This window comes from Balaenoptera borealis, assembly GCF_965194805.1.
Source record: "Balaenoptera borealis genome assembly, chromosome: 11".
Classification (NCBI taxonomy): Eukaryota; Metazoa; Chordata; class Mammalia; order Artiodactyla; family Balaenopteridae; genus Balaenoptera; species Balaenoptera borealis.
In genome coordinates this window covers 67,026,165-67,038,504 of record NC_138868.1, presented here as the reverse complement: position 1 = coordinate 67,038,504, position 12,340 = coordinate 67,026,165, and the positions used below count along the sequence as shown (strand labels likewise).

At 36.9% G+C, this 12,340-nt stretch overlaps 1 protein-coding gene across 5 annotated transcripts in view; it reads left to right on the top strand.

Moving 5' to 3' along the window:
• The window catches only part of GRM5 (glutamate metabotropic receptor 5), a 547,875-nt gene that overhangs the window by 8,858 nt on the left and 526,677 nt on the right, over positions 1-12,340 (top strand). For 3 of the 5 annotated variants that reach the window (XM_082340449.1, XM_082340446.1, XM_082340450.1), the window contains exon 1: positions 6,242-9,050. In XM_082340449.1, the coding sequence (XP_082196575.1) occupies positions 8,390-9,050 (661 nt within the window). In that variant the 5' untranslated portion in view covers positions 6,242-8,389. Of the gene's footprint in view, positions 1-6,241; positions 9,051-12,340 lie in introns of those variants that run through there. The other 2 variants (XM_082340447.1, XM_082340448.1) reach the window with 1 other exon arrangement.

Genomic DNA, 12,340 nt, shown 5'->3' with positions numbered 1-12,340 from the left:
TTCATGCATATTAAATATATATTATTTTTTATAATGGGGTAGTGATTAATTTTATTATGCTATGAACCCAAAGTATATGATATAGAACATTGAATAAAGCAGCCTAGTGCTTCTGAAAATAGGACCCTGAATTGAAATATCATATTAGTTATACTATTTATATAAACTCCTATCATTTACTACTTTTGATCATAGATCTATAACATTTTGAAAGCTTTTAAAAATTATTGTATTAATTTCTTCCCATTATCTATACAAGAATATACATGTATAGAATATATATATTCACCTATATATGATGAATTAAAAAACATAGCTACCAACCTCTAACACCTACCACATCAGAGTTATAACCTAAAGCGAATAATTTATTATCTTGGAGACTCTGTTTTCTGATATATGAAATGGGGATAATCAGACTTTCTTAGTGGTAATTTTGTTTTAGTTTGAAATGGGAGTAAAAGGGAAAAGGCTCTGTACACTGAAAATAAAATAATATGGTTTTACTATTCCTCCTCCTTTTTTTTTTCTACCAGACTTCTGTTAAATGAATGAATGAACCTCCTGGTGAGATATCTAAGGAGAAATGGCCTCACTCAGGAACTTGTATAGAAGCAAGAGAAAGCAGGTTCATATGGAAAGAACATTGTGTGGTACCCAGAATTGACAAGCTTAAGGAGAAGGGACTGAGAGTGAAGTTAATGCCACCTTTTACAATCTAAATTAATAGATTGTAAAATGTGGAAAGATTCATGCCAGCAGTATTATGCATTTGTCCTATAGAAATAGTTTTAAAAGTAATTAAAGTGCAACATTGTTTATGATAGTAGTAAAATCTATAAACAATCTAAATATCCAAAAATAGGGAGTAATTAAATAAATATTTGTGCACTCATATAATTGAATACTATGCAACTGTTAAAAAGAAATAGAAGCTCTAAGTGTGAATCTTGGCTCTGCTACTCACTTGCTTTAGAATCTTAGCCAAACTGTTCTCTCTCTCTCAGTCCCAGATACTTCAAGCATAAAATATACATAAAATGATCTATCTTACAGTTTTTATAAATGATAGTTAAATGACGTTTCATTTGAAACGCTAAGCACAGTGCCTAGAACATGGTAAGCTCTCTGTGAATTTTAATTATTCTTATCATTATCCCCATCATCAAAATGAACTAATCTCAAAAGGTATTTATAATACATTATGTAGAGAAGAATAAAAATATATTGCAATATAGATTTCATACTAATATTCCATTTAAATAAAAAATCTATGTATTAAAGGTTATATGCTTAGAAAATTGTAGAAGAACAGACACCAAGTTGCAGGATGTGATTAAATCTGGGTTTTGAGACGAGATTTTCTGGGTTCTGGTCCTAGGCCTGCTAAAAATCATTTATTCTCCATGGGTCTCAGTTAAACTGAATCATCTACAGGACTCTTTCTAGTTCTATGATGCTATTTTCCTTAATATATCGAAAAGCCATGGGGAACACCAATGGTTTCTCCCTCCTACTTTGTTAGTCCATACTTCTCTTTTTGATGTCCCCTGTTGCCTGGACCCATTTGAGTTTCAATATCCATTTTCCAGTTTTCCACAGTGGGGCAGGGGGCACTATCTTTACGTCTCAATCAAGTAACTGACCAGAAAGCGAAGTGTAGGCAACTCCCTTTACTTATTCGTTCATTCAGCAGGATTTATTGAATATCTGTTAATACTAGGTGTTGCGTATGGCACAGATTTAATCTTTAAAGAGTTTGAAGTCTATTGGAAGACAAAACATGTATAAATAGCTATAATATTAGCTTAATAAATAACATAAAAAAGTGTGGACAAAAATGCCACTTGCATTCAGAATAGAGCACATACTGCAAGGTGAGGGACCTGGGAAGATTTTATAAAGGGACTATTGAAAAATATTACTTCATTCAATCCTCATTAAACCTCTTTGAAGTAGGTACTATTCTCATTCTAGTTAGGCTCAGAGAGGCTAAGTGACCAAGGGCACACAGCCAACAGATGGCAGTGCCAGGATTCAAACCCGGGTCTACTTGACTCCAAGCCCATACTCTTAAAAACTCTGCCTTAAGGCCATGAAACAAGAGCATATCAGGGCTAAGAAGCAGCGTGAACAGAACCACTGGGGCAAAGGGGTTCAAGATATATTCAGAATGCCTAAAGGAGACCCAAATTTAACTTGACTTGCAGACTTCCAAGGAGGGGCAGATTGAGAGGAGATAAGACCGTAAGAGGGACTGGGGCAGAAATTTAGAAAGTAGATCCCTCAGTCCCACACTTAAAAAAATATCACAAATAACAAATAGCTTTGATAGTAGAAATTCAGAAACTTAGAAAACACAGATAAAAGCAAAGAAGAAATTAAAAATTATGCATATTCCCATCACCCAGAGGACATCTCATTAATGTCAGTGTGTATGTTTCCCGACTGTGTGCATACACACACACTCATAATATTTCTTGTGAAAACACAGCCATATCTGTTTTTATTTTTGCTTCAATAGAACTTGACTACTTCACATTTCATCCCCCTCCCCACCACACATACACTTTACAAGATAAGGTTTCTGTTCAAAAATTTTTTCAGTCTCCTTTGCTGGTTTTTCCTTGTGTCTGGGTCTTTGGGAGTTTAAACATTGAAATTCCCCGGGCCTCAGTCTCAGAACTAGTTTTTCTCTTTCCAATTCCTAGGTGATTTCATTCGGTTTTATGTTTTACAAAAAGGAACATCTACATACTGATGCCTCCTCCATTTATATCTCCTATGCAGACCTCTCTCCAGAATTTCAACCTCTTATATCAGATGCTTATTAAATATCTCTTCTTGAATTTCTAACAAGTATTAAAAATTGATGTATCAAAACTGAATTTCGGTTATCTTCACCCAGATCTGTTCCTCCACAGTTTTCTCCGCCTCAGTCAACATGGCGCCATCTTTTATTTGCTCAGACTGAAAACCGTAGTGTCCTCATTGATCCTTCTCTTTCCTTCACAGCCCAAGTCAGATCTGACAGCAAACCCTTTCACTCTATCTTCAAGATATATTCAGAATCCTACCAGTTCTCACTACCTATACTACCATCTTCCTGATCCAGGCCACTGTCATCTCTCTCACCTGAATTATTGCAGTAGCTTCCTAACTGCTTTCTTGGTTCTGCCTTTGTGCCCTTATTCTTGTTGAAAAGTTGGTCATTGTGTGTCCCTCCCCTATTGAAAACTCTTCCAGAAAATCACTCTCACACAATGTTAAAGCCAAAGTCTTTTAAAGTCCAAAAAGACTTTGATCATCATACTAGCTCTCAAACCTCCCTTCTTCCTCTCTCCCCACCTTTACTTCACTGTAGTCACACTGGCCTCCTTGCTGTTTCTCAACACACTAAGCATAAATCTGCCTCAGGGACTTAGCATTTACTTTTTTTTTTTTAAACCTGGAATGTTCATCCCCTTGTTATTTGCATGACTCATTCTCTTACTTCTTTTAGTTATCTACCCAAATTTTACTTTTACAGTTTAAACTTCTTTGGCTACATTATTAAAAATTTTTTCCATATCTCTGATACTTTCTATCTTCCTTCCCTGCCTTCTTGTTTCTCTTTAACCCTTATTACTGTATGGCATACAATATTTTACTTCCTTATCTTGTTTATTGTCTGACAAACCACCTTGGATTACAGGCTCCATGAGGGCATGAATTTGTGTCTGCCTTGCCCATAATTGAATCCTCAGGGACTGCAAGAGTGCTTAGTACAGAACAGTTACTTAATAAAGACTTACTGAACAAATGAGTGATGCTGGTAGAGCTAGGATATACTCTGTCGGTCTATTTAGAATTTATGCTGTATTGATTTCTTGTATTTTGGGAGCACGTAGGATGACTTGTTGTTTAACCTTATAATAATCTGAGTTGTAGCACAACTCTGTCAAACTTCTAAGTCATAATTTATTTCAAAATATACTTTCCAGGTATCTGAGCTTCAGAGCTAGTATCAATAAAATATAGTCACTGTGTGTATTCAAGGCAGATTATGAAACAGTCATTGATTTATAATCTGGCAGGTCATAATCTACTAGGGGATACCAGGGCAATAAAAATACATTTGTGCCAGATAGTCGTACACATTTGTACCTTCTATGTATGAATCATCTCTTTTCCTGAAATGTCCATCACTCTCTGTTTTTTAAGCAAACTCCTGTTAGATTCTATCTCCCTTGGAAGTTCAAACTGTGTTTGGGTGGCCTCTCTCACTTTTCATGGACTTTGGAAATACCTCTCTTGACAGAAGGGTTGGTAAGGTGACAAAAGATGATAATAAGACTATGTTATGGAGTCACTAGGCATAGGCATGAATTCTAGCTCCGTCATTCCATGATTGGCTTGTTTTTAAGTTATTAAAACCCATTACATCATTAGGAAAACAGAGAGAATAAAATAATGCCTACATCTCAGGGTTGTTATAAGGATTATTGACACACACATACAGAGACATACCCACATACAGACGCAGATACACAATACACATAGAATATAATATCTTCTGGGGGAATGAGAAGCATGAAAGCCTTGCATATGTCTGCAACTATAAAGTGCCCAGGACATTCTCTTTTGGCTTCTCTGACATCACATGTTCTTGCTTTCTCTCCTTACTTTCTGAGCTGCCTCTGTTTCCTTAGCTGGCTTTCCCACAACCTTACCTCTCTGTGGGGCTTACTTTTCAGCCCCACCTTTTCTTTATTTATACTTGCTCTCTAGGTAATTTTATTCATTTCAAAGGGTTTATATATTGGTGACCCTCAGTTTACATCTTTAAGCCAAAAAACTCCTCTCGGTGCACGCTTACATATCTTCTTTCCTCTTTGACAGCTATACCTGGATGCTTCCAAAGCATCTCAAATTTAACATGTTCAAAAGAAAATCATTGTTTTCCCTTGACCCCATCTGTTTCTGTTCCAGTCAATCCTATCCCTTTTAATGATACCAGAATATACTAGTTTCTTAGACTCAAAACCTAGGAGTAGACACTGATTCCTCTCTACCTTACCCACATCCAGTCCGTCAGCAAGTCCAGTTGATTCTACTTGCAAAAGATAGGTGACTGTGTCCACTTCTCTCCATATCCACTGTCACCAATCATAGCCAAGCCACTATCATCTCTTACCTAGAGTATTATAAGAGTCTCAGATTTCTCAAGTCCATTATCCAGAACAATGAGCAGCTAGGAGAATCTTTTCTAAGACTGGATTGTGCCAGTCATTTGTTTACACTTCCTCAATGGCTTTCTGTTGCACTTAAGCTCCAAATTCCTTAAGAGCCTCCAAGGTCCTACATGGTCTGGCCCTTTCATATCTTTCCAACCTCATTTTGCACCATAATTGCACTCATTATTTATGCTCTAGCCACACTTTTCACATGACTGACTTCATTCTTCATTTTATTGTTCTTTGCATTCATCAGGTTCCAGTTCAAATCACCTTTTAGAGCGGGGGTCCCCAACCCCTGGGCCTTGGACTGGTACCAGACAGTCCTGTTAGGAACCAGGCCTCACAGCAAGAGGTGAGCGGCGAGCAAGCGCAACTTCATTGCCGCTCCCCATCGCTCTCCATTGTTAGCATTACCGCCTGAACCGTCATCCCCGCCCTGATCCCCCCCCCCCACTTCCGTGGAAAAATTGTCTTCCAGGAAACCGGTCCCTGGTACCAAAAAGGCTGGGGACCGCTGTTTTAGAGTACTGATTTGTAAGCCCCATGAGTATAGGGAGCGTGTACACCCTGTTTTCTCTTGAATATTTGATTCCCGGGAGAGAGTCATAGCATAGGCAGGCCATAAATATATGCTTAATGAGTTAGTGAATAAACGCCTGGTGTATGATGGGCGCTCAATGAAAGATAATGATGGTAATTATCAATGTACATCACTGTACTTCTTTGTTATATTAGTCTCTCCCACTCTGTAGTTAATAGATATTTGTTGAATGAGTGAAGTAATTAACTTAGCCTATCATAGGAAGTTACATATATATATGTGTGTGTGTGTATATATCTATATATATTCTCAATACATGGGGCTTGCTGGAAATAACTCTAACAAATAAAATGCATGAGATCGATATTTTAGGTTCATCAGTTTGATGGGCCACTTCTAGTCTCTCATGTCGCTTTGATGCTCTTACATAATGAAAATGAGTCCTGTTTTGTTACTGGATTTGCTTACTAACATTCTGGATTTGCTTACTAACATTCTGGATTTAATGAGAAATTGTGATTCCTTTTACTTCAGATTTTTTTTTGTCTGAAGTAGAATTCACATGACCATGATAATAAGCATTGGTCCCCAAGTCTTTGGTCTAAGTAAAGTGAAGGGAAAGCTTGAGAATATTCAGATAATTTCCCAACAAGAAAATTAATATGTCTTTGTTTCCTTCCCCCTTGTCTACGATGCCAACTTCCATACCAAAGCTGATTTTTCCCCTAAATATTGCTAAAAATCTAGTTATTCTGGAACATGTAGCTATTTGATGAGGGGTGTGTGTGTGTGTGTGCGTGCGTGTGTGCGTGTGTGTGTTTTAGTGTTTAGCACTGTACAGAGGGAGCATTTCTCTGTTGCCATTAGAAACAGTGGAAGGAAATGGTGAAAATGAGGGTGAGAGTGATTAGAAATGTGATTCAGGTTATATTCATTTTGTGTCTGGACTAGAATTTTTGCAGATCTCATGAGTCTTGAAAACCATTGGTATTCTTAAAGAAACATCATAATTGCAGAAATTCCTGAAGCAACATCACCTGTCTTTGAAAGGTGGTGCTTAGGGAGTTAGTCACTTTAAAACAATTTGAGATCTTTGGCTGGCAGAGCTGATAACTTACAAAAAATGTCTCTTAAACAATCCTTTAAGTAACCCAGATCACTAATTGGTCAGTTCTCTTTTACAAATCATGCTAGAATTTGCTGTAGGCAACCTGGGACAAAATTTTCTTCTTCCCCAGGAGTTTAAACTGAAATAGATGACTATATTCATAGCTATACTAAGTTTCTACTTGGAAGTATAGTTCCAAATATGCATCCCTCTAGCCCTTTGAATCTTCATGATGTGGAAATTTTTCCTGGATCAGGGGTAAAGGACTGATTACTGTCAATTTTATTACAAGACTCTGTAATTACTTTGAAGACTCTGGAGAACTGAGTGTGTTGCCAGAGAATTTTCTGTCCTCACCACCTAGCCACAGAAGGCCCTTGGAAATTTAACAACAGAAAAAAATCATGTCTTGAACATATATAGCCGTTTTCAATATAGAAAACATTTGCATAGTTGGTATCTTATATTGATTCCCATAAGGGCAGCCTAGCACATATGATCCCCATTTTTCAGATGACAGAATTCTGGTAATGAGAGGTTAAACAATTTACTAATAGTTCTTTGTAGCAGAAGTGGAATTTGAACCTGAATATTCTTTTCTGCAAAAATTGGTACCATTGCACTATGCCTTTGTATTTGGGGGCATTTTACTTTGTAATCTTCCAACCTCTTCTATCCTATAGTTCATTTATCGTGAAAATACTGATCTGGCCTCATTTGCCTTTGGTCTATATTGTATGGAAACTAAGCTCAATATTTGTTGGGAAGATTATTCAACTTGCTTTACATTGCATTTGAAGATGGGGTATGTAGGCTTTTTTTAAAGTAACTTTATTTTTTAATTGCATAATCAGTACATGCTTAATGCTGAAAATTTGGAAGGACACAAAGAGCATTTCTAAAAAAAACAAACAAAGATACCGTCATTATTATTGGGATCACTAATGTCTAATATTTTGGGTTTTTTTGAAGATTTTTGTTCATGGCATACTTCTTTTAGGTGCTTTCCCTCCCCTTCGTGTCAGAGTATAGTTGGGCCTCCCACACATGAGATTTGGTTTTGTGTACTCCAGATGAACAAATGAAAAAAAATATTAACCTAAGCCAGGTGGGATCAAGAAGCTGTATCAGCTGCTTTTATCAAATCACAGAATCACAAAGGAGACAGGCAAAGAAGAGTCAGAAAGATTTTTGGATTCCTTTTTTCAAGTTACCTACATCAGAATGACCTCTCTTTCTCTATTAGCATAGACTGTTCGAGCTTCCCAAACCGGTTGCACTTAACGTTGTTAAATCCCCATTCTATTTTTTTTTCCCCAGGTTTTGGAGATCATGATCACATGGATGCATCTAACTAAATGGTCCCCGGGGACATGGTGGTCCTTTAGAGAGCACGTCTAAATCACTGGCTGATTTTTTGGCTTGCCGCTCACCCTAGGACATCCCTGGATTCTATCTCTCAGAACTCTCCTCAATTTTCCCCACCATGCTGTCTTTATTAGCTTGAACTCCTTTCCTAAAATGGTCCTTCTGTTGATCCTGTCAGTCCTGCTTTTGAAAGAAGATGTCCGTGGGAGCGCACAGTCCAGTGAGAGGAGGGTGGTGGCTCACATGCCTGGTGACATCATTATCGGGGCTCTCTTTTCTGTCCACCACCAGCCCACTGTGGACAAAGTTCACGAGCGGAAGTGTGGGGCGGTTCGTGAACAGTATGGCATTCAGAGGGTGGAGGCCATGCTGCACACCCTGGAAAGGATCAACTCAGACCCCACGCTCTTGCCCAACGTCACCCTGGGCTGCGAGATCAGGGACTCCTGCTGGCATTCGGCCGTGGCCCTAGAGCAGAGCATTGAGTTTATAAGGGACTCCCTCATTTCTTCAGAAGAAGAAGAAGGCTTGGTGCGCTGTGTGGACGGCTCTTCCTCTTCCTTCCGCTCCAAGAAGCCCATAGTAGGCGTCATCGGGCCTGGCTCCAGTTCTGTGGCCATTCAGGTCCAGAACTTGCTCCAGCTTTTCAACATACCTCAAATTGCTTACTCGGCAACAAGCATGGATCTGAGCGACAAAACTCTGTTCAAGTACTTCATGAGGGTCGTGCCTTCAGATGCCCAGCAGGCACGGGCCATGGTGGACATAGTGAAGAGGTACAACTGGACCTATGTGTCAGCGGTGCACACAGAAGGTAAGTTCTCTTTACATCGAGTATGTCTTGTGCGCCTGATAGCTTCCCAGTTAAACTTTCGAGTTTTGGAGGGCTAAAATTGTCCTAATTATTTGAGATCTTTTGAGTGGCTCAGTTATACCAGTTATATAAGAAGGGACGGGATGGCAGATGTCTAGAGCAACATAGATATAAGCTAATATGAGTGATTATGTGACCATCAGTTGGCAAAATGGATACTTTTTTTTGGTTTACGTATTGCATTATTTGTACATCTTCTATAACGATGATAGGGATTTTTAAGATTTCTAGATCTTCTTTGAACTCCTTACATTTTAACACTGTCAGGTTGCTCTGAGTACCTGAGGGTTTCTGATAGTTAAAGGGAGGTACATATAAATACACATAAGGCCTGAAGGCAGCCAGTTCTGGCCCAGGTATGTTGTAATAGAAAATTACCAAACAGTTTAGTCTTACAACTATTTTTCAATAGAGTGTATAGTTAAATCTGAAATGGAGATGTGTATGAATTAGTTCTATCCTTCTATAGGATGTTCTCAGGAAGTATAAATTTTAATAATTCAACATTAGTTTGCTTTGAAATTTATTGCTTCTTTATGTGGAAATCATAGTGAGGAAGGAAAATATGACTGAAGTTCTATACCAGATAATAACAGTATTAGCCCTTATTATTGTTGATGGTGCTTTTCAAACGTGTTTGTATACATTATTTGTTAGTTCTCAACCAACGCTGTTTGGGATAGGTTTGATTTGACCTACAGAGGTTAAGATACCCAAATTGTGAGACTTACTCATTATGTAGCACTCTTTCTAGGACAGCATACTGCCTATGCTAAACACTACAGTATACCAAAGAAGGTACACAAGACTTTGTATAGCTCATTAGATCATTGTTAGGATTAGCTGAGATTTTTACTTTATTTTTTAAATTTATTTATTTTTTTCTGTTTTTTAAATTTTTTTATTTCTTAAAATAAAATCAAATAATAATATATTCATATCATTTAATCTCTTGTGTAAGTATATTTCATCCAATATAGCCAACATGGACACATTGATACATTATACACAGTCATTTCAGTTGGATCAATTGACCTGAGAATAACGTTGAAAGTTAATTATAGCTATCAACTCCTGAGGCACTATGAAAAGGGTTTTTTCATATATATATTCTATAAAGATATTTATTGATAGTACTCAAACAAACAAACCTATGAGATAGATTACATTTTGATCCCCACTTTACAAATGAGGGAACTGAAGCATAGAAAATGTAAGCCACATGCCTAATGTCAAGAATTAAGTGAAAGAGCTGTGATTCGAATGTTCGTGAGGTTCAGATCTCAGTTGAGATTTTAAAATTCTGCAATAATACTGTAAGTGTGTTCCAAACAATCTAATCTTGTAATGTGGGATTGAGTTATTGGGAAATTAATGAAATGACCAGAGTAAGACTACTTCAGAGATTGGGAGCCTGTCACCAATTAGACATAGCAAACTTTTCATTATCAAGTGACATAACATGGATTTCACTGTATGGCCACTCTTAACAGTATTCAGAGCTGCACAAACATAAAATGGCCTTCTATACTGGATTGGGACTTCTATGCCTCTGTAAATTTTCATACATAAGTTTATAGTTTATGTACAAAGATGTTGATATATAGAGATTTTGATCAATGGATAGGTCATTGGACTGGGAGACCATTGATTTTTTTCCCTAATGCTGAGATTTTTCATATAAAACCACTATTTCATTTGATTCTCACAACAAGCAGTGATCTAGATAATCTAGATATTTTATTCCTTTTTTAAAATACGAATGTTTTACGAGTTTATATAGTTCATCCAATAACTACCTGATAGCAACTTCAGAGACAGGAGGAGGGCTCATAGCTACTAACTGCTAATTCAGTGCCCTATTATAATTCAGCAGAATCCAATAGAATCACACCCAGAGGATATATATTTATGCAGCACATATTTATTAAGTCAAAATATACGAAAGGCCCTCTAATAGTCCTGTGAAGGACAGCCCTATGTTTTATACATTACCACCCTCAATGGGCATGCAGTCTGGCAAAGGAGATGGAACATGCACTAATACTTCCATAACCATAATTCAAGATGACACGGAGTTACAAATGTTTCAAAAGTAAATTGAAGGAGAAAAAAAATCACATCCTGCTCTATGGTGATGGAGGCCATAGTGGAAGTCTTAGAGAAGGAAATGAATTTGACAGTGGAATTTTAATAGGGAGAATACTGACAACTGGTGAAAATTAAGAAGGCATGTGTTTCCAGTAAAGGGCATGAGGAAATATGAGAAGGTGAGAAAGTAAAAAAATATGTTTGCAAGAGACCAAGGATGAAGCTATGTTTGGTTTACCTCAGATCAATCATAAATTTCATTAGGAACTTCCATCTAGCTTCAGAAGAGTAGGCCTTGGTCAGTCTGTAGGAGATGCTAATCCAAGATAGTGTTCAAAGAGAAACTCATCATCATGACCTTTGACTCTTACTAATTTAATCTGTTTTTTTTAACCTAATTATATTCCCGTACTGAGTGATACAATAAAATAAATTATAATGCATCCATAAAGTATATTATTAGGTAGCTATTAAAATGAATGAGACACTCTATATAGGTAATGAGATCATAATGATCTACAAGATCATTTTAAGTGAAAAAAGCAAAGCACAGTTCTATGTAAATGGTATGTTATTTGTATAAAATGGTGTTTGTAAAAATCATTTGATTGAATATTCATAGAATTGTTCTCATAGAAGAGCAAAACTGGTAACAGTTGCTCCTTCTGGGTAGGAATTCTAAGGAATTAAGGAATAGGGTGGAATGGAAGAGACTTTCTTTTATATAATTTCTACATGCAAACATTTGAAGTTGTGTATTACAAGCATAGACTACCTATTGCAACATAATAATTAAAAGAAAATATTCTATTTGTGGGCAAAAAAAGTCAATAAAAACTTGATTGCCAAATTCAGGCAAATTTAATTATTTTTTCAAAAATAGGCCAATAGAAATTTTGTTGACAAATTTGGGCAGAATATTTGGAAGATACCACCAGAATTTAGGAGAGAACAAACTTTGAATACAAACATTGAAGATTGGAAGAAATGCTTTTTGGTTTATTGTTTTGTGTGGTTTAATCAAGAGGTATTTATATTGCTTGGATCCTCAGCAAGTAAGTGGCTAGTGAGGTTGCATGGTATTATGTCTTAAAATTTATCGGCCTAGGAGCAGTGGAGTGGGAAGTTTTACAAGGTAA